At 34.1% G+C, this 23,714-nt stretch overlaps 2 protein-coding genes and 1 long non-coding RNA gene across 3 annotated transcripts in view; 1 reads left to right on the forward strand and 2 right to left on the reverse strand.

Annotated features, from left to right (window-relative positions):
• On the forward strand, positions 1-23,637 carry LOC138138802 (uncharacterized). The gene is made up of 2 exons (XM_069058888.1): positions 1-437; positions 22,329-23,637. The coding sequence occupies exons 1-2, from the start codon at positions 101-103 to the stop codon at positions 23,390-23,392; spliced, it is 1,401 nt and encodes a 466-aa protein (XP_068914989.1). The 5' UTR covers positions 1-100; the 3' UTR covers positions 23,393-23,637.
• Positions 12,514-13,898, reverse strand: LOC138138805 (uncharacterized). The gene is made up of 2 exons (XM_069058898.1): positions 13,739-13,898; positions 12,514-13,659 (listed from the first exon to the last, which is right to left on the reverse strand). The coding sequence occupies exons 1-2, from the start codon at positions 13,782-13,784 to the stop codon at positions 12,623-12,625; spliced, it is 1,083 nt and encodes a 360-aa protein (XP_068914999.1). The 5' UTR covers positions 13,785-13,898; the 3' UTR covers positions 12,514-12,622.
• LOC138138811 (uncharacterized) overlaps positions 16,504-23,714 on the reverse strand; it is a 75,872-nt gene continuing 68,661 nt past the window's right edge. Inside the window, exon 2 of the long non-coding RNA XR_011162110.1 lies at positions 16,504-18,101. This is a non-coding gene — a long non-coding RNA (uncharacterized lncRNA). The remainder of the gene's footprint in view (positions 18,102-23,714) is intronic.

The following is a 23,714-nucleotide window of genomic DNA, read 5'->3' on the forward strand; positions in this document are numbered from 1 at the left end:
ACCGTTCTTTCCCGTGGAGGAAGACCGCTAGAGAAAGCAAAAGATTTTGTTCCTTCACTCAGACCGCAACTATCGCCCATTAAAGAGCACGCGTGCTGTTATGCTAGTTACAAGAAGCAAGTCGCGCACGCTGTCTTTCGTCCTGTCCGTTAGTGTCGTTGTGCTCTTCTGTTGTGGCGTCCTGATCGGCCAAAAGGGGAATTACAAGGAGAGGAACGGGGGAGAAAGAGGGAAAATCGTGGCGTACTCCCTGCTGAAGCAGATCGAGATAGAGAGTGAGGAGATCAAGTGTGGAAAGATTTCTGTTGGGGGTGAGGAGAGGCGAAATGAGGGGTTGTGGACCAATCTGGAAGGATCCAACTTGTACATTTATTCGGTGTACTATGACCGAAGGCTTTATCCTTATCAGTACTTGAGGATTATCGCAATGGTAAAGGGTGAGTTATAATTTTTTTTTTTTGAAAATTTTATGTTGGTAAATTTGGAGATAAAAAATGAAAGTGGAGGACTAGAAATGGAGTCAGGTCCACCCACACTGGTCTGATTTACTCTACTGTCGTAATCTTATGTCATGATTAATATACACTTATTAATATTTAAATGTATGCATTAAATATAAACTTTCTCATGTTGTGACATTTGAGACACTGTTGTCACTCTTTTTTAATGTTGTAAATATGAAACATAATACCGATCGTAAATTTTTGCTACTGTCGGTGTTACATTTATTAGAAATAAAAATGTTATGAAAATTTATTGGACAAATAAAAACTGAATTATTTTCGAACGAATTCCACGTTTATTCTTATTGTTATTATACAGGGTTACAATAACATAACGCACAAAATTAAAAAAACAGTATTAATTTTAAAAAAATACAAAAACACGTCAAACATTTTTTAAAATTCTGCGTACAAAAAAATCTGGTCAAATTTGTCAAAGTTATGGTGTCATTAATATTTTTTCCAAACGGGAAGCCACGATTCCGATGAGATTATTAAAAGACGCAGAATTTAAAAAACTGTTTGACGTGTTTTTTGCATGATTTTCAAAAATTAGTACTGTGCGTTTTACGAATTTTGTGAGTTATTTGCTCCTTTTAACTGAATTGTGATTGTTGAGCTTAATAGAATTTAGAGTTGTTTAATTCTTTTAAAAAAAGGGAATATATTTGAGAGATTCAACTTCAAAACTCGATTAAGCTCATCCATTACAGACTGTAACAAAAAAAAAACTTTTACTACAAACAAAATCAAAATTTAAATATTTTACAGTCACAAATGACATCCAAACTATTGATATGGAATTGCAAATCAACATAAAATTTTCTCAACACCATAAATTAAATTTAAATATTTAAAAGGCTGAAGCATTATAGACTTGAATTGTCAAATTGCCGTTAGGTTGGCACTAGTGATAAGTTACTAACCACTTTTTTATTTTGTTAATAAAAATTCCACACAATCCTGATCCCTGTCTAATTACAACTTCTATGACCAAACAAATTATTATTAAAAGTCTCGTAACCTTTATTTCACATTTTGACAGAAATGACATTTTTGTTAGGTACCTACTAGATTACTCTCGGCAAAAGTTCAATCATGCATTATGTCGGGTGTTCATTTAAATTTCCCGTCAAGGTTGATGTCGAAGAGTCGATTGTGAACGCACCACGGATTTCATATTTCACATTTAGTATTTGAAAATGTTTTCGAACGATGACAGAACCGATATGATCCTACTTACCCATTACTTTTGTGATTTTAATTGCTTATTATTGTTATTAAATGATACTTTGTTGACAGAGGCATTTTTCTGTCAGAACCTGACATTCATTAGGCTGACATTAAAAGCTATCTATGTTTTATATGCATTATGATAATGTAATACGGATAGAGATAGCTCCATGAAATGTATTTTGTGTTGCATTTTTACCTGATCAGGCTTGTCATCTTGTGGATAAGCCTGTATATTTTTTTAAACTCAAATCGTTTATTAAAAAAAGCTAGTAGTATGATGCTATTTCGATTTTTCAAAATATTAGAATGCAAATATCAAACCTCATTTCTAGGCAAATATTCTTTATAGAAAAAGAAACAGATAGGTAACGTTCAAATTCCATTTTGGGAGTGCCAGATTACAAATTCTTTCAGAATTCTTCGAGTTGGAACAAAAATGAGAAAAATTCTCAAGGTCCACAAAAATACGTTGGTTAAGAGTTTAATTCGACCATCTGTACTCTCTAGCGGGGCCAAAAGAAGCCTCTTCATCAGACAACACCTTGTGTCAGTTCTACGAAAAAATGTGGTAGCTTATTAAATTCTGAACAAATTTGGTAATGTGTAAAAATTTCGGTAGAACTATTACTTTTTACGATAAAGCCGTTGCAAAGTTCGATTACGCGACTAAGCAATCCAAATGATGCTGCAGAGTGGAGGAAACTGCCTGTTGCTAAACTGGTTGTTAAATTTTCAATTTCCGTTGTATAGTTTTGTGATAAATAAAATTCTGTTTCTTAAAAACGCGAGCAGAAACGTTGAGATTATTCAATAATTGCAAAAATTATGTACGCTCAAAATTGTCACTATTGGTGATATAATGCAATTACGGCTGAGAGGTTTCTGCCTGGGAAAATATTATTATCACTCCAAATTTAAAAAACTTGCATGAAATCAATTGAAAATAGAAGTCCTTATAGAATGATAAAAAAATTAAATCCATAATAGGTACTATTTTCTATAATATTTAAATTAAAAATTATAATTTCAAATTTTCATTGGTAAAAGTTTTGTGTTACCTAATGTCTAACTCGCCTGTGGTAATGTTTAGAAGAGTTTCTTTTATTAATGTTATAAAAAAACTTACAAAAATGTCCTTGGGCGCTCATATCGTGCGAAATGTTTTAGATAATTTAATTATCTAGGTGTTTTTTTTTTTTCTTGAATTTGAAGTGAGGGTAAAGACTTGCCAAGCAAAAATGTCACATTACAGATAAATTATAAGAAAACTTACCATATCGGTACGGAGATATGACTTCCATGTCCAAAAGCATTATTCACAATCATTTTTAACAATTTTTAGTAGGTATTTAGAATCTGTTATACAGGGGTATTTACGAGTAATAATGGGCCTAAAAACGTCCCGACGCAACCAAATAAACATATTTCTCAAACGACTTGATAGATATCAATTGATCTTTTTATTTTTAAATGGATCCAAGACTGCTTTTATTAAGACAATTTCCAGTTGTCGTTACGTGACATTTATTAAACCTAAAATGTATGTGTTTAAATAAAAATAACCTAAAAAAATTTGAAGTCAACTTCATATCAAATTTAAAAAAAAAACTAAAATCAACTATGTTTTAAATATTTTTAAATAAATATAAATGATCCACGAAGGCGATGAAAATGTAGGTATAACTGGTTGCGTTTCAATGTTTGTAAGGCCCATTATTACTCGTGAATAACCCTGTATAGGGTATTTCACGAGTGATAATGAGGGCGGCGGAATTGAAAATGCAACCCAGAATACATTTGCAAAGTTAACGTGTATATTTGTTTTTTGATTAAAAAAACATAAAACATAGTTAGCTGTGCAGTTCGTAAATGTTGGCATAAACGTCATTCGCTTGGTTAAATGAAATTGTGAAAAAACGAAGAGTTTTTGGGAAAATGTTTATTGTCTGTATAAACTTGCACGGCAGAATCGCTTTCATTATATTCGCCATAAATCAGGATCAATCTGTTGTCTCATCGTTCGAATACATTTTAATCGTTGCATTTTAACTTTTTCGTAAATGTCAGTTGTGATAAATAAAATTATTGGAAGCAATCATCATCATGGATTCATAATTTGATTCTAAAACAATACGGTAACTTTGAAAATGTATCTCCATTTCCTTACGAAACGTGGAAGTAAAAAAGTCTGAGTTGTTTGAACTCTCCTAACTTGGGAATTATTTAACATAAGTTAAATATTAGGATATCGGGAGTTCAATCTTTAATACGATCCAGTGCATTTTTTTTAAATTTGGGACAATAATAAAGAATTCCCGGGGAAAACCTCAAAGGAATAATTTTAACAAAGATGACAGTGAAGTATCAATTTTGGACGTCCATAATTTGTGCAATTATAAAGCAATCCCAAATTTCTATATCCCATTTTAAATAGTACATTAAAGAGCGAGTTTTATAAGGGTTGATTTGGCGCACGAGTCCTAGTGTAGAAAACGACCCGTAGGGGATTTTTGTATGGGACGAGTGCGCCAACGCCCTTATAAAACGAGTTTTTTATGTTATTTTTTAGAATTTGCACCCTTGTTTTAATTTTTAAATAAAAAAATTAAATTTTGAAATTCTAGGGAATTTTGTATTAATTATTAATTCAAGGTAACGGATGCAACTACATCTGCAACAGATGTTAAAAAGTAGAGTTTGAACATTAATATTGGAAGTTTTTTGGTGTAATACACTGAAATATTGATAAAGATTTTCTTAGAGATTCATTAAACTGCGAGTGCTTTAACAGAGAGCCATAAACGACTCCAAATTGAATACAATAATAGACCTATTAGAGAGCAAATTCTAAAAAAGAAGTTTATTCACCATAAAATCGTTTTTTCACTACTAGTCTCAGAAGGCGTCATTATTGACTCTCGAACCGACCCCAGAAGTAGAATTTCTCTCCCAAGGTTAATAATAATTTTCATTATTAACCAAGGTCAATAATGAACAGCCGTCACCTAGCAACGAAAGATTTTCTTTGATTTTATTGGGTAACGTAGACAGACGATCTTCAATTTTCATAGCAACCGTTGAAAAATGAGAACTCGGATCATCGCATCGGACAAACAAATTTAATTTTCGTATCCCACCTCCACCCGGCGGCACGGCAATTTTGCCGGAGTACATACACTATTACGGATAATACTATCAAGTAATAGTGCAGTGCTTATCAACATAATTACCGGCGTCTCGCCTCCACATTTTGACTTTTTTGTGTTTTATGTTCTGTGTCAATGTTAAGGAATTTCCTCACGATGTGACATGAGTATAATAATATACCTTTTTGAATTTCAACCACCAATTTGTTGTCTAAGTCCAAAATTTTTAAATTTTTAAAAAGAGATTGCGGTACTATTTAAAAAGAGATTGCGGTACTAATATAATTATTATTAGAAAGGGTTTTAACGGATCTAGTAGTGAAAAAAATAATATATACACCACGCTAGAGAAGACAATTTTAAGCCTCGCTTCTTTATTCCCCTCGAAGCTTCGCTTCTCGGGGAATAAACTACCTCGGCTTAAAAAAATGTCTTCTCTACCTTGGCGTATAACATACTATTATTATAAATTGAAAATCAAGTCGTCGGTTTAATAATAGGCAGCTTCTACTGTGGGACGACATTTGGATTGCTTAGTCACCGTCTAGCGCGATCGAACTTTCTAATGGCATTATCGTAACAACTACCTATCAGTCGTACTGGAATTTACCGCATAAGGAAATTTATTCAGAATTTAATAACCTACAAAAAATATTTAAAAATTTTTGGCGTAGGAAAAATAGAAATGATTATTAACACGTTTTATTTATTTTTACACCCTTCAGAGGGTGTGGTAAGTAGTGCCTGCCCGTTTTTCTTAAGAAAGTAGGTATATCATTTTTTCAGACGTATTAATCAACAGTGGACGCCTACAAAAGTATTTTTTTCAAAATGTTTGACCAACTAGAAAATAAGGTAATCGTCGAGATAAATTAGATCCCTATACATTGTGTCGCCTACAGCATCAGGTAAATATTAATTCGCACTTTTTACCACAGCCCACAAATGCCATTTACGATTTTGATAAAAAATGATGTTGAGGTAGAAAGATGTTTAAATATAACTCACTAAAAATTTGAAGATAATTCGCCGTCTATATAGTTTCGTATATAAAAATTGCAAATAACTCAAGAATCCACCACATGGTTATGAAGGGGTCCTAGATCCAAAAGGTGGGTTTATAAACAAGGCTTTGAGAGACTATTGAGTGAAATCGTAATACGTAAATTTTCCTTTCGTAACTAATTCTTTTATTTAATTAATTAACGCACCTATTGATAAATAAAGTTCTAGGCTGTAACATAACATAAATTTAAATAAAGCACAGCTCTTCAAGAATAGACTAAATAAATAACTAGATATATCAATAGAAATAAATTAATGGAGATTATTTTGAAAGCAAGTAACAATAGAGTCTAGTATTTTTTACTTTTTGGTTACGCGAGGATTATTGTTTGGTTGTTTTTCTAATGACAAGTTTGCAAGATCGATATAACCCTTTTGTTTACAAACTTTGGTCAAATCAAAAAAGGAAATTCCAGTTTCCGCTAGATTATTTATCATCCCGTTAGAAATTATAACACATAAGGCCTTCAAATTGAGTGCAATTCCCGCTGTCTTCTGAGATTGCATTTTTTTCTTTAATACTGCCATGAAAAACATGCACATTGAATCAAATTTGCTTGAGGCATAAATTCTTCTTCGAGTGTGAAAGTTTTTTTGGAGTATAAATAAGGAATCAGAGAATGTAGCAATTATTGTTTTAAAATTGTCAATTACTGAGGTTGGAAAATGGAATTGATGTCAAAAGGTGCATTATGGGCAAGTAATAGCGAAGATTTTGACTGAAAACTACTAAAGAGTTCTCTAAATCAGGCTATAGTAAAATTGGCTACTCTTTTACCATTGACAAGCAATTTTCCATTTATATTTTCTTAACCAATGGAGCTTGATGAAATACATTTTGATGGATGGAAGTAAATGGACAATAAACGACAATGAAGGATTTTCTTCTGATTTCGCAGCAGTTTGTAACATGTCGACGTATTTACCAAAACCAGAGGTTTCTATAAATCAAATAAAGGATTTAATGCAATCAATTGATCGGCAGCAAAAAGAGTCTTCACTAAAAGATTTTGTCCAGCAGTGGTGTATTTCACATTTCTCATCATAACCCAACAAAATTAGTTATGCGTATGCAGGAAATCTCTTACCGGAAGGTACAATATTTTTTGTAACGAATACCTTCTCAAAAATATTTAAAAATTAAATTTAAAAAAGGAAATTATTTAACATTAGTAACTTTTTTACAGTTGGGTTGGTAGCACTTTCCACGCTGATTACTAGATAGTGATGTCGGTTCATTCGTGGTCCATAATTTTTTCTATTATTTTTCTGACGAAACGCTCATTTTGTTTAAAGTGAATTGACGTTTCCGTCACCCTTATGTCATTTATACCAACCTTACAAAGCAATTTGTCCTAGTTTTTATTGGAAAGTAGAAAACACCGGCATGTGGGAAAAACGTTTGCCCGCACTCCCAGGATAACCGAGAAATAGCGATTTTGAGGCTATGAGTCCAAAAAGAATGTTTTGTCAGGACTGTAATGACAGAACTACCTTGCAGAATCTTGCACCGTTGGATTCCTCATTCAAAATGCTTCTTCTGAGTTGCAAAAATAATACCTCACCCTTTTAGTTTTTTAGAATTTTGCAAAAAACTAGAAAAGTAGATTTAATGCCACTTGAAAAAACAATTTTAAACGACCATCGATCTCTTATTAATTGGAGTCATCTCTTCAAGACACCACTTCTAACAATAATACCTCGCCTTTTCAGTTTTCTAGAAAATTCCAAAAAACTTGAAAACCATTTTATACAAACTTACGAAAAGCTACTTTTTTCCGACATTTTTCCGTCTAAATTCTCTAAAAATGTATACAAAGTATTGATTATTATTTGTATAACATTTTTATAAAACGTACAGGAAATAGGTTTTTGTTCGATACCTCCCTAGAAAGTGAGTCTGTATCCATAGTTACGAGTGGGTGAAGGTTTCACTTTCGCTCACGCATAATTGAAATTCGATTTTATGAAAAACAATTTGTATATTGAAAATAATAATAATTCATTATTTTACATAATTCATCACAACGACAACCACCAAATATGCCCATCATTAGTGCAACTTTCTGAAGTTGGCATATTTTTACGCTTAAAACCAGATTTTATGTGTAGTATCGAACAAAACCAAATACAGCACTCGAGAGTAAGGCCGCTTTCGTTCACTTGAATTATATCGAACACGCAATTCGCGTGAACGAAAGCTTTACCTTCCTCTTTCGTAGTGTAAATAACTACATGTTTTCTTCATTTTTTTTTTATTTGACAGAAGACTCGATGCTGTTATAATTCCGTACTGCCGAACTGCGGGGATACAGTCGTCCTATTTTTTTTAATTACATAACTAATAAAAACTAATTTTAAAAAAATAGTTTGCTTTAATTTTTTAATTCACAATCAATTTGAAACTCATGAAAAAATCTGTGGGGCTACCTCTTCGATGTTTATATGTATTATTAAAATTTCAATGAGTCGACAAATAAGCGTTGTTGTATTTTTTATTATGCAGAAACAACATTAATTATCAATTAATTATATTCAATTTCGTTATAAAGATAATCTTCTCTTTCATAATTTTTTTCCAAGACAATAAATTTAAATAGCGATTGTATCTCGATTTTAATGCGGAATTAAATATTCATAAATCCTCCACGATGCCCATTCGTGCAAAAATGTGTTAATCCAAATCAGAAATTAAGAGTTTTGTGCACGCAACCCATCCACGATCACCTTTCAATAAAAAAAATATAGAACGCTTGAAGGAACAATAATAGCTGTCGGTCGCAATTAATTACCATCGAACACCAATTTCCTCTTGTCTACAAGCGCTATTAAATGGGTATTCAATGCAGAAGATAAAGCAATTGTTGGCGGAACAAGCCAACGATGAACTTGGCAATTTCAAAGACAATGTTCGCAGCGTGATGTGAGATTCATTTAGATGTGATGGAGCGACAAAACCTCCTCCTCTCGACCCATCCGAAGATTATATGGTAATTATTTTTTTCATTGGAATTTTTTATCATTCGTGATTTCCGGGTACTATACCCACATGGTTCAGACGGAATAAATCACGAAATAAAGAGGACGCGTCCATTGTGAAGCTTCAAATCGCAGCTTTGCGCCACGGTCAGTGCTTGCATCCTTGAGATGCGTGAGATTTTACCGAAAGAAAAACGAATGACATCATGCCCGACCGATTGGCATATTTTTACACTTAAAACCAGATTTTATGTGTGAATTTAAATTTTATCTTGAGAAAATTTCGAGTGGGAAGATAAGAGAAAAAGTGTCCGATAAAAATGCAAAAGTTTATGTGCTAACTGTTCCGGGTGTTTTTATGCAGATGAGATGTACAGTAAGTGCGTTAAGTAATGTCGAGTTGGTGAGCGCATCTATAAAAAAGTTCACTGAACTTTGACATCTGCGAGTGAGTGGTGACAGGCATCTAATTAAGTAGTTGCTTGTACAAGTGTGTAATTAGATATTTATATTGATAGAACAATAATGTTTTCGAGGAAATGGCTCCTGTTGCAGAAGCTATCAAATGGTCTGCTAAATATCAAACAACATTTTTTAACACTTTCATATTTTATACCGAAACATAGAAATTGATACTGTTGGGAAGCTAGAAAGCTTTTGGTTTATTTTTGTAGAGTTTGTGGTGACTGTGCTGTCAGTCAATAATCATGCTTTCATATTATCATATTTTGTGTTGTATTTTTGATGAAAACAGTTTTCTCAAAACTAAAGTCGTTTACTCAACTGAGCAAAAAGCGTTTATGATAGAAAGTTATTTTGGCAACGGTCATAAGGTTAACGATCAGTGGTCCTATTCAGTGCAACATTGTTTGCAAGAATTTCATTTGCAGTTTCCACAAGTTGTCGTTGATTGTAAACAACTTCAGAAGTGTTTGGATCGTACCTACTGAGAAATTATTTCGTCAGACTGGAAGTATAACAAGAAACAAAGGTGGCGGAAGGCGAATGAAATGTACTTCACAAGTTGTTAATTCAATTGAAGAAGTTATGGCGAACGAACCAGAAACTTTGCTCCGTCATTTATCTCTACAAGTGATATTTCTATGGAAACTTTCCGCATAATATTAAAAAAGGATTTGCATTTATATCCTTGTTGCACGACTTCTGCTCCGGAACTGTTAGCTGGTGAGGCGGCACAAAAGCTTCATTTTTGTAATGGGTTTTTAAACACATGTAATGATGCACATTAAAGAAAAATGTCTTTACTGATGAAGCTTGGTTTTGTAAGACGGGATATGTGGATTCACAAGACATGCAAACACTGGGTGAAAAAGACTCCCACTAGTAAGTTGAGTCCCGAAAAAACATTTTTTTAATTTAGTTTAGTGGGACTTTTTAAAATATTTTTGACAAAATAAGTACTAGTGAATTATTAGTGATAGAGTAGTGTAATCATCCACGTTATTAAAACTTTATTTTTTAATGCATCATATTTACCTACTCACTGCTTTCATTTTCTATTATTATCATATGTATTATGTCTTTCGAATATTTAAACATTGTTGTTGTGCCTTTACTACTTAAAGAAAAGTTTACTGAAGAACATTTTCTGAATAAAAATTTGCAAGTCAAATAATAGTGCATTAATTCATTTCACGAGTTGATGCAACTTAAATAAAAATATGCCGTGGTGCTGCCTTGAAGTAGGATTTTAAATTACAACAGATTAAGCGACTCTCGAGTAGATTCACTGACAATGGAAATTAAACAATCCCACCTACAAACAACGGGAAGCAACAGGAAAATAATTCATCCCTGAGCGATTCAAATCTGAATGGTGTAGCAAGAATTACACCGTGAGATCGTTTAAATTTATAATCAAAGTAAGCTACGTCTTTTAAATTAGATTGGCAACACTGTTGACAACGTGACGCTGCAAAATTCACTACAAAATATAAAACGGCGTTATTAATTTCTTCAATTTTTCCTCTAATATGTTGCCTAAGATCATCCAAATTATTAATCGGTGTAGAGTATAATATAGTGTGCTGTCAGTGTCATTTTTAATATGTTGGTGCCGTAGAGGGGTTGGTGCAGATAGTACACACAAATTCACAACCAGTATTCAGAGTATAAGAAAATCCTAGTTACAAAAAATGTCAAACAAGAAATTGAGGTTATGGTAAAAGACAATTTATATTTCGTGAAACATCAACAACAAACGATAAAACTCAATCTTCAACATGGTGTAAAACATGGTTAAACGAAGTAATCCTCGGAATCCGAATCAGACTACATTTTTTGTCGGAAATGATAATTTGAATTTGTCGATTTGGCGTGTCAAGGTAAATTTACCAAATTAGGAAATTCAAAATTACTAAACTGAAACAGCAAGTGATGCCAACATACTATCATACTGAAAATTTGAATGATTTTGGTACCACAGTAATGCATTTCCGGTTGTCAGCTTTGACAGCGTTGACAGGCAAATTTGACATTTACCGTCAAAGGTTAATTTTTGTAATAGAATAAACATAATCGACATAACCTTTTTGTCGTGTCAAGTTAAAACATCCAGTCAGTACCAATTACGAGACAAAAAACACCAATTGTTTCATTGCCAACAGACTCAGTCATTATTGATCACGCTGTACTATGGCGGCCAAAAAATTTTGGCAAATGCTTGCAACATTGTCAACGTCTCATTCATACAGTGTGGAGTTGCTACATCCTGTTGGAAGTAACCTTCATCATCATGCAGTTCCTCAAAAAATTCCTAAAGCTACATATTAATTTAAAAAAAATTAATTTTAAAATCATAAAAATTAAATATTGGTCCAATTATTCTTCTTTTACAAATGGCTGCCCAAACACCAACCTTTTCAGGATGTAAAGAGCTTTCAATGAACACATGAGGGTTTTCTGTACCCCAGGTCCTAAAATTTTGTGAATTGACTTATCATCCTGACTTACAGAACCATGTCTCATCAGTGAAAAAACTTTTCTTTATTGTGTTATCATTTTCGCGGAGAGTGTTATTGAACCATTCACAGAAAGCCAGTCTCTGAATCGGATCACCTGGCAATAATTCTTGCACCACTGTCACATAGTAAGGATAAAATTGTACATCTTTTTATAAAAGTTTGTGGTTTTTCTTCGGAAAAAATCTCCAGTTTCACAAAACAACTTTACACACCGGCTCAGGTTGCATTCGAAGGTTTTCCGGTCAACAATAACATTGGGAAATTCGGCGGTAAACTCTTCCAAGCAGTTTTGTATGGAGTAGATCCATGAACCATTCACTTTCAAACCATTGCAAAATAACTTTCAATGAAAAATGTTTTCTGCTCTAACGTGAACACCATTTTACATGTAAAGTCAACTGACAACTTAATGAGTTTTGAAAGAACTGATTTTTAGAAAAACTTATAAAACCAGCAAATAGCAAACCACTTTGAACGCAAATGTCAAAATGATAGTTCTACTATAACTTTACTAGCCGGAAGTTCAGACGATATGCCTTAACAAAGACAAAATATTTCCATAGGTAATGCTACCAGAATATTAAATAACTCGATTACAAATTAATTTGATCGCTCTTTACTAACATAAGCTATCCTATAACCAATGAAATTTTTATACATATAAACCGCACTTAAAACACTTGTAACAATTTTGTTTAAGACAAAAATTTTACATAGTTGTCAATATCCCACCAGTGTATTCGTCAAAATTTGGAAATATTTCACACATAGTTTTCAACGAATTAATGGAGGCGCAATAAATTTTACCCCTCGTGACATCCGACATTTTTGGAATAAAACTTCTACTCAACCAGCTGAGTCTTTCGCATGGGATCGTAGCACAGGGACTATTTACATCTGAGTCCACATTGTTCACTCCAAAGAAAGCCACTCCCTTTCCAGACGACTTATCAATAATGACCTTCCAGAAATAAAGTTGCACTGGAATAGTGTTTTTGAGATATCCAACAAATTTTGTCGATCCTGTGTAAACGTAGAGTTTCTTCTTGGCGCCCTTAGCAGCGGTCCTGATCACCGACTCGAGCACCCTCCAGTTCTTCTCGTTGAAGTTTACCACTTGGGGAGAAGTGTTCAAGTAGAAAAACGTCATTCTCTTCTCGGCGCCGCTGAAGAAATCACATTTGGGGCTCAAGTGGCCTCTATCGTATCCGCTATTCTTGTAAATTCCATCGACATCAGTATCGTTGAAAAAATCTTTCTTGAAAGGTGTGGACGTCGCCAGCTGACAAGAGAACTCGCAAGTGTGGAACACGTGTCTTGTCCAGTAAGTCATCAGGCGGTTGGGGTCGAAGCACAACTCGATCTTCGGTAAAAATCTATAAGGGTCGACCCTAAAACCGATTTGGAGTTTCTTGTAGTGGTCATTGCACCTCTCCCCCACATCTCTAACGTCGGCTTGCGGTATAAATTTACACCTAAAGTCTTGCATGTGATATCTTGTTCCGTTGGCGATCAAAGTAAATCGGTCGTTGAAGCACGTGGCTTCAACATCTTGTTCGCTGGTTCGGCTCATAATGAGATAATTCCTTGGACCGGAGCACAAGAGCTGGATCCTTTGGCCGTCTGTCAGAGTCACATTTCCGTCTTGGTTGTCAGGGCTGAGAACGTCACCGTTTAAGAGAATGATGGGGTTCTTGCTGATGAGGTCTGTACTCAGACTGAACATACACTTTGCTGTCGCGAAGCCTCAAAGAAGAATTTTAAATTACAACAGACCCAACAACTCTCCGGTAGCTTTGCTGATGAAAAAATCCATCAAACTCACCTGCGAGAAGCGAAAAGCAACACAAAACAGCAACTGGAAACTTCATCTTTGGCTGATGGAAATGCGAATGCTGCTAAATATTATTGAAGGAATGTGATGCGACATTAAGTGGGAAATTTTGTTGATTTCAGTGTTAAAGAGCAACTTTTGATAAAGCAACCGACGAGATATTTATAAATTCGCTAAGAATGTTTATTCTCCTTATCAGTTAAAATAATTGCAATATTTTGATTGGTGACGAAACTAATGAGATTCAAGGGAATCGGGAATCCGATTGATTGCTAAACAAATCATTGGTCTATATTAAATTGTTTCAAAGTCTTTCGCTTGGAAAAAATATTACTCATCTGAAAGAAATGTACTGGAAATTCGGAAGGTTTAGTTGTCAATCAGTCAATCAGTTTAAGTGATTTAAAATATGGTCCGAATAGGTTCGCTGTGACACAAAACACGTTCATGTATTTTTTCATTTTGCATCGAGTAATATTAGATTTTGACCGTTTTCGAAACCACTGATAGGTACAAACAAGGAAACGATTCAAAATGTGCTAAATGCCATATTTAGTAACCTGAAACTTGTGTCTTGTAAAACGGAGAATCAATCATTCTAAGGTAATTTTATTTACATCTAAAACGTGACAGTATTTATGGACAATAAATCTTTTGTTCTCTTCCAGCAACGAATGTGGCTACCCGGAATACATTACCATCGGCTTCTTATTTTTTCCTATCGTTCTCATGTGACTCACTTTTACTTCTTTTACACATTTACCGTTGCCTCTTATCTGGAATTTTTAGTGTTACACACATAATTGCCTCGCCGTTAGATTTTCCTGTTTCTTCTTCTGTAGTTCCCTTTCCTTTTACTTCCTCAGGCGCCTGCACATTTATTTTATTATATTCCTTCCTCCATAATTTTCATATCAAAACTATTTTATATCTCTTCCGACATTCTCTTAACTAATAATAATTAAATATTTCTTGTTCACTCTTTTTTGCACTAGGTATCTCACCTCACCCCTCAAAGCATGCCCCACTTGCTTAACGATACACTGCGATCCAAAAAAATAAATAAACTAAACCCCACATTTTAAATCCTTCTCTTTTACATCATGCAAGGACCAAGTGACTACAAATATGTGTATTGATTCTTTTTGTTAGGTTGGCAACACATTTTAACTTTTATGTGGGCATATCCAAATATAATAAAATTGTTATTATGGAGCTATATTTTTGAAATTCGTTTTTACTACTAAACTCATTGATTTGTATTGCTTTTAATTTATTTTAGTAAAACTGGTTTTTACCATTATCTCAGTTGTAATATCGATTATTCGCACTAATATTTAACATCTAAAGCCCTAAAATATGACATTGACAATGCCAATTGCTCAGGTATGCCAACTAAATATGATTCAATCATTTATAATCACTTGGTCTATTTTAATATCTCGTTTATAAGGCATTTTGTAGTACTTACTCCTTCATGGCACTCCTCACAAGCTCATCGTGCCTTAAACCCGTGCGTGCTACAAAATGCTCCTATCACAAGACTGGACTCGTATCATAATATACCTACTCTTTACCACGTTAATTGTATTCTAATTTTTTCCTATCAAACAATTACATATGATAATTTTAATGAAATCGTATTCTGATTCCTGTCACAACGTCCTCCATGATTTCAGGTTGTCTAGCGCTCTCCAAATTAACATTTTGTGCAGGAAGCACTTTATAGATAGACAATCATAAAATTTGCGGTTGGTATTTTATGAATATATAAAACACATCCGTTGCTTTTATATTAAACAATTTACATGCACATCATATGCGAATTTTAAAGGAAATTGTATGTTAAAAAAAAACAGAACATTTTTTGATTGTTACTAGTTTGTTTCTAATTTGACCCAAGTTACAAATACCTAATAATAATTTTTCTAAATTAATGCCAGGGAATAAGACAACAAATTACTTAAAGAAAAATAGTAAAATTTCTTAGTCATTTGTTTTTTAATAAAAAGTACGTTACACGATTTTCTGTGGGAAAATTTGCTTCGATAAAATAATATAAAATTAAATACGTCAAAGAGACATTGAAAATTATGTTTCAGTGCCTTAAAGCTATACGTTTACAGAAGAAAATTACAGGTTCAGCACGTTTATAATAATTATAATTTAAAATTCGACATTACATTATAGTTAATAAGGTACCATAAATATGCAATTACGGTAAACGAGTTGTTATTGGATGAGACGTTTAGTAATGAAAAAAAAACAATGTTGAAAGGAGTTTTTATAACCGTTGCTGGTTAAGTCACGGTGGTAATCGTGTGGTAATTAAATGTTTAATAAAATTGTCAGAGGAGTATCTGCAACTAAATAATATTGTTGTAAATTTTACGACTTCAATAAATGAGTCAATCAACATAAATGTAAAACTAATTATTTACGGAATAAATTGCTTGAAGGTAAATGTTTTCATGCAGTTCCTGTGAGAATAGTCTTTTTTATAACCTGAAATAATAATAATACAGTTTTTACCAAAAAGTTGTACTACACATTACATATTCCGATATATGTTGTAATGATTTGAATACATTACTTTTTCCGCCAAATATTTGAACCTGCGCAAAACGGTAACAAATGTGGTCGTGATCGTCATCGAATCGGAGGAGCCCTACGTTGTGATTTTCTTTTGGCGGAAGGTTCGGAATGCAAACGGTGATGGTTCCAGTTGGAAGAGTGCCGCAAATAAAACACACATGTGAGGGACGCAAAATACCTTTTATTAAAAATGTCTGTAATATCTTTGATGAAAAAGAAATTGAAACGAATACAAAGGACAGAACTTAAGTTAACGAAGTACAAGAAATTAACTAGTTGAGTACATCACAAAGATAAACGACAAGATGAATGCAACAATATTTAGAATAACAGAAAACGGGTATATAACAGACAAAATGACAGTTAAAGTTTGCAAAACAAGTAAACAAATTATGGTGCAGTTATTACAGACAGGGACGGATGAAAAACCCTCTTCAAAAACCGTATCCCAGGTATTACTCATATTTTACAATTCGATTAATGACAAACAATGTTTAATTTGGAACTACGCGGTCAAGGTACGCCAACGGGAGCTTAGAGCTGGAGGTAACAAACTCTCGGCCGCGAGGGGACTCAGAAGAATAATCTAAATCGGCTTGAGACCAGCGACGTTGCTAGATACTCAGGTTAGTAATGAACGTCGGGCTATTTCACCGACCAAGAAATAGTGACAGAGCGCCTCGGGGTTGTACGATGAGCTTCCCAAGCCGCTTCGAGCAGAGCTTGCTCCACCTTCCCCAACCAACCGTTTACCGACAAAAACCTAAGATCTCTAGAACCGCGACGGAGGTTTCACGTCAGCATCCCAGAGCCGCATCGAGCAGGACTTAGGTCCGCCTCCGCTAACGGCCGTAACTTAACCGTGGCCTCCCCAGAAATTTACTAGACAACCCCACGACTTCCTGATTGAAACCTAACCCCCATAGTGGCGCACTTACAACATTTTACTTTAACTCTTCCGAAATCTAGCGGTGCTTAACAACAACATAAAGAAAACCCGAGTTTATTCAATCGAACAAAGCGTAACATTAAACGATGCGAAAATTCAACACAACAAAGCGCAACATTAAACAATGATGAAATACACAAAACATAACGCAACATTAAACAAGGATAACATAAGCAAAAACAAACCGCAACATTAAACAATGAGGAAATAAAAGAGAACAAAACGTGAAGTTAAATAACGATAAAATAGAACCACTTTAAATGGCACAAATATCAGTAAACAACATAAATCACGAATACAATAATCGCTGGTAATGTTAAACAAAAAGAAAATGGCGGGTCGAGTGCCGTTAGAAAATGTTAGTGAAGAAAAAAAAAACAAAATGGACGCACGCGGTTCGGACGACGGCTCCGAATTTACGAAATTACCAGATTGTTAAAAAAAATGAACCTCCCGGAAGAAAGATAACGCTTAAAATTAACAAATGGGCGCTTCTTAAAGCCACAGCATGCAACAAAATAAAATCTACAACATACCCTTACCACGTGGTCCTGGTCCCAAAACAAAACACAAAAAAAAGGCAACGAAAGTGGGATAAATTACCCAGGTGAATTAAAAACGTTGAATTCTTCACGGGGGCACAAAATATCTACTCGGAACGGTAGTGTAATCGGTTCTGATGTAACTTACAGATTTTTGGAATATTGGATCGCTCTTCGCAAGGTCTGTTCGTTTCGAAAAACCAAACAAAAGTGACCTACCCCCTTCAACCACCCGCGCGAGCGAGCTTCAACCCCCGCTATATTTCCGCTCGTAGTTCCTAGTCTACGCTAGTACCTTCACATTTGGCGCGCTCTCGTGGCGGTACCGGGAATTTTAAATTTTTTAAATTTTAAACTGGGTCACTACAATGTCAAATCTGAGATTTAAAACAATTAAAAGGTTACCAATTATTCTGGGATAATAATTGTTGATTACAATTACAGGAAACGTCCGTAAACTTTGACGAAATCGAAAGCTTTTTTCAATTTTTAAAATTTACGTTTCTTTGACATTTCAGCGAAAAATTTGCTTATGAGTGGCGTTGCGTTTGGTAAAAAAGGTGGTAAATTACCCATTCTTAGGAATGTAAAATTTGCTCTTGTTTGTTTTATACATTTTTTCCACCATCAGATAATAATAATAAAATGCACAATTATAATTCCAGCGTCTAAAATTCATGACGTATGATTTATTATAAAGTAGGTAGCGTTTGAGATCACAAATTGTCTACGCCCATGCATTGAACGCTTATTTGCATGGAATCCGCTACGACATGACCGATAATTTGCAACGCCTGCTCTGATTTGTTTTCTTTTTGATCACTTTGTATTATTATCTCATAAACAGTGCTCCTATTAAAGTTCTTCTTTAGTAAATTTCACCTTTAATACAGTTTTCAAAGATTTCTTGAGATAAGATATTCTTTTTGCAAAGAACGAACAAATTTCTTGTTATTTTCACCAAATGACATTTCGTAGAGAGATAATTTTTTATTTGTCATACCATTTTCTTAATCGTATTGAAAAATAGTAAGAAAGTATCCCACCTCCACCCGGCGGCACGGCAATTTTGCCGGAGTACATACACTATTACGGATAATACTATCAAGTAATAGTGCAGTGCTTATCAACATAATTACCGGCGTCTCGCCTCCACATTTTGACTTTTTTGTGTTTTATGTTCTGTGTCAATGTTAAGGAATTTCCTCACGATGTGACATGAGTATAATAATATACCTTTTTGAATTTCAACCACCAATGTGTTCTCTAAGTCCAAAATTTTTAAATTTTTAAAAAGAGATTGCGGTACTATTCCTGTTGCTGAAATTATAAATGGTAAAATCGAAATTTTTTCTAAACACCAAAGATTTCTCATAGCAACGGAGAGTTCTAAATATTTATTAATTTTTGTAAGAAATATTTTACAAATATCATTTTTGACATACTCGTAGATCTTCAAATTATCTTTCGTCAAAATAGAAACACATACTATGTATTGATATTACTTTTTCTTCATTATGTCTCATGAGTTAAAAAGAAGAAAATTATTATTAACACCAATATGAATATGTAGGTACAGTCGATGGACAAATAAAACTGGGACAAAAATGACAATCACATAAGTCAAAATTTACAAATTTGCATCGTTTAATCACGGCTTTATCACAGATAGGTTAACTTTGGTATAACATATTATATAGACACTGACAAATATATTGACAATTCAATGGTCTGATTTACATAGATTAAATTTTAAGTGTCCCTGTTTTATTTGTCCATCGACCGTACATAATATTAAGATTTTCTGCTTCTCTCAAAAATAATAAACTAGGCAAAAATGAATAGGGAATTCCACAATTTTTCTTGAAAAGCAAAATAATTACCCCAATCCTCCCACGTATTCTTAAACACTAGATAAATTTAAAACGTTACAAGTACTTGAAACGTTACATGTGTATACAGGGTCTCTCAGAACTGGCGGACCAAAATAATACGGTGAATTCATCATCTTCTGGGAATAATAGGAAAAATGTTCAAAAAAATCTATCTTAAATAGTGATTAGGAAAGAAGCAATTTAAACTGACCAATCCTGTTGTTGATGTTAAGTTACCTATTAATTAGTTTTCCTGCTTTATTTGTAACTATGGATACATTTCAAATGATGCATATGCATTGTTGGGTATCCGCATTGTTTGTGCAATGACGGACGTTTTTAGGTTATAGTATTTTTCAGGTTATAGTACGGTGCGATCAATTAAAAAATAAATCGAGTCGGCGTGTTACCTATGGCAACCCATGCTATAGCATAGGCTCCAAAGCAAACTCGATTTATTTTTTAAATGATCGCTCGGTATTTCTGCTAGAATGTTCCCTATTGGGAAAACGAACTGCGTACTCCTGAGGAGCAACTGTGGCACTCTCATCACACTGTCCATATAAGACAAGCATATCAAAATATTCTGAAGCGGTAAACATTACGCGTTTTTAATGACTTGTCAGAATTGTCGGAAATAATTTATTATGACATAATATTCAATTATAATGTCTTTGCAACAATCAAATTTGTTTCGATAGTTACCAATGTAATTTTTTAAGGTAATTTTATATCTACACGCGATTGGTCAATTAAAAACGTTCTTATTTTAAAATCCAATGAGGATGGATTTTTTTAAATATTTTTCCTATTATTGCCAGAAGATAATGATTTCACCGTGTCATTTTGGTCCGCCAGTTCTGGGAGACCCTGTAGATACATATTTATAACATATTTCATTACAAATTTTAAACTGTATTTATAAAAAATTCCAAAATGGAAAAATTCCCTATTCATTTTTGGCTAGTTTATTTAAACATTTGGAACATTAAACATTTTTAAGCTTATCCAAGATTCACCACTTGGTTTATATTGTTAAAAAATAAATATCCCCATATCCCGTTACTGAATGTGAAACAAGTTGGCGCAACTGAAAGAAATTTAATATACTTAATAGAGCAAAAAGGAAGTTGTTTGCTTAACACAAACTGCTGAAAATAAATTAATATTTCATTCAATTTAGTTTTGTTTATTTTTTTTACTTTGCTAGAAACCAACTGACCTTTGAGCGTTCATAACTAAACTTAACCCAACTTTTCATTTTTCTCTAAATCACTACTCAAGTCTTAGTTGTTTTACGCAAATTATCATTAGCATAAACTTTTAATGAGACTATTCCGAAAATGGACCTGTTTAGCTCCGAGCCAAGAATGATTACACCAGCACATTTAGAAGAAGGAACAACAGAAACATTTAAATTTGAGAACGGTAGATTGTTGACACAACAATAGTTTATGTAATTTGCTTAAAAGTTCAATTTACAAAAAGTTAATAGTTTCTTTGTGGAAACTGGTGCATGGGAAACAAAGACTGTGATTTGCACAAATGGAAAAAATTACTAGAAAATTTCACATACTTACCTATAAATAAAAATCACTTTATCAACCAAAAAGAATATTTTGTTTTTACTACATGAATTAAAAGAGTTAGATGGGATAATTCTAAGAAGTTTATAGAAGTGAAAACACTAAATATAATAATTTATAACCAAACAAGCAGAATTCCTCACTTCGATAAATAAAATTATGAAAATATTCATAAAGCTCATCTGTTATTCATTATAGACCAGAATTGTCAAGTGGTCGTTAGGTTGGCACTAGTGATACAATCAATGAATATTAATTTTTTATTTGTGGCGGTAATTTAAAACAAATGAAGATATGTATCCCACTGTGACAATTTTTTTACAGAATGAATTTCTCCTAGGTATCGTTTTTCATTTTTGCAATAATTTTTGGTAATAAAAATTGCAAACAATTCTCTTCTATACCAAATTATTAATAACGTTTTGGGTTGATATTGTAAAACACCTCTACGGGCAAACAAATTATGTACAGTTACGGCCACATTGTCATTATGACTGATATTCAAAATTTTTGTGACAGAAATTCTATCACGCACAATAAAAATGATTGACCAGTTGACATCCATGTCAAAAATTCCAGTGTGGGGTTAGAAATATATAAAACCTCTCTTACACCTAATGTCGGTTGAATGACAACGACTGACGAAATTCCGTGACCGTAACTGTACATACCTATTACTAAAGTTCTCATGACTTCTATTTCATATTTTGACACAAATGATATTTTTGTTACTAGATGACTACACTCTCAGCAAAAGTTCAATAATGCATTAAGTTGCAGAAGGCATCTATTCAAGCACAAATTTGAAAGGACTCGTGGGCCTTTAAAACGCTCGTTTTACTCGCGTTTTAAAATGACCCACTCGTGCCAAAAAAACCCAATTTACACACGAACTCATTAAATAAACTACTATTAAAGCGGTAGTAGAAAATTATCTCTGAGAGGTTTCGCCCGGCAAAATCTAATGAAACGTGAAGAGTTGTAGCAAGTTGTTATTATTTACGCAATTACTAAAATATTTCTCTTTCTTTACAGGGTCATGGAGCGACCCTCTCTTTTGCCAGACCTTGTCACCAAACGGCCACTACCACATCACCAAAGCAATTCCCACCAAAATTTGGTCAAAATCGTGGAACAGGAACGACTCCCACATCTACCACAACCCGTTCCTCATATCTTGTCCCACATCTGTCAACACAACCTCCGTCTACCTCTCCCTCAACAAGAACCCTTGCCAGATAGGCTGCCAAAAATTCAAAATTTCCCTAAAACCACAACCCATCAAGAACACCTTTACACTCTGCGTCAAACCTCTTAATTTCCGCAAAGACATATCCGACCACCTCCTCCAGTGGGTCGCCATCAACCGAGTCCTGGGAGCAGACAAAATCGCCTTGTACGTCGAGAGCGTCACAAAAAAAACCCAAAAATTTTTGGAATTTGTCCAAAAAAGATTGAACGGGAGTTTGGAGGTGCGTCCGCACAGGAGAATCAGCGGAGGCGTCGACCACGACGTGAGCACGCAAGTTTGGCAAAAGAGGCGCTACGAGATCATCACCTACAACGACTGCCTTTACCGTAACCTTCACACGTCACACTTTGTGATCCCTGTTGACGTTGACGAAATAATTGTACCACGACATGTGTCCACGTGGGCGGAACTCCTACAAGATGTCTCACCAGAGGGTGAAGACAGTTTCGCCTCTTACACCGTTAGGAACGCTTATTATCTACGCCACTTCAACGTCAAACGCTCACAGGAGAAGGTTTTTTTCTTGAGGGACTTGACACGCAGCGAATTTAGCCCCGAAGGGGAGTCGGGCAAGAGTTTCATCTCGACCAACAACGCCTTAACAGTCTTCAATCACTACGCCCTGAAAGGACTGAAGCCGGGGGTCAGGAGGAACAAGTTCTTGAAAAGGGAATCTGTACAAATGAACCACTACAAAGACGATTGTGATACTGTGATACTGCCGGAGTGTGCCAAATATTTGTCTAGTCCTGTTAGGATCGTTGATGATGTTATTGTTAAGTACAAGATGTTGTTTTATAAAGAGTATGCGAGGCTGGTGGCGCTCCTGGAGCGGCAGCGGCTTTGATGTAACTAATTCGCACAATAAATTGTTGTAAAAAATATTGAATAACGATTTTATGCCATTATTAGCGTTAATTAATTTTATTGGGTCGTTAACTCTAACGATTTAACTTTGGTCCTCGAGCTACAACAAAAAAATTCATCAACATTCATAAATTAACATTTATTTTGCCAATTCTGAGCGTTTGAATAGTTCAATTTGTGATTTTGTTTATAATTTTTTTGAATAACTCTGTTATAAACCCAACGCAGTGTTGCCATCTGGTGGAATGACTATAGTGACAGCAAATTCTTGGAATTGGAGAAAAATTCAAGAAAGAATGTGT

This window comes from Tenebrio molitor, chromosome 9 (genome assembly GCF_963966145.1).
Source record: "Tenebrio molitor chromosome 9, icTenMoli1.1, whole genome shotgun sequence".
Classification (NCBI taxonomy): Eukaryota; Metazoa; Arthropoda; class Insecta; order Coleoptera; family Tenebrionidae; genus Tenebrio; species Tenebrio molitor.

Bases quoted from the DNA above. Each gene is read 5' to 3' on its own strand.
- LOC138138802 (XM_069058888.1), top strand. From the start codon at position 101: ATGCTAGTTACAAGAAGCAAGTCGCGCACGCTGTCTTTCGTCCTGTCC. The intron at 438-22,328 runs GTGAGTTATAAT...CTTTCTTTACAG, and splicing joins GATTATCGCAATGGTAAAGG to GGTCATGGAGCGACCCTCTC.
- LOC138138805 (XM_069058898.1), bottom strand. From the start codon at position 13,784: ATGAAGTTTCCAGTTGCTGTTTTGTGTTGCTTTTCGCTTCTCGCAG. The intron at 13,660-13,738 runs GTGAGTTTGATG...TTCTTCTTTGAG, and splicing joins TTGCTTTTCGCTTCTCGCAG to GCTTCGCGACAGCAAAGTGT.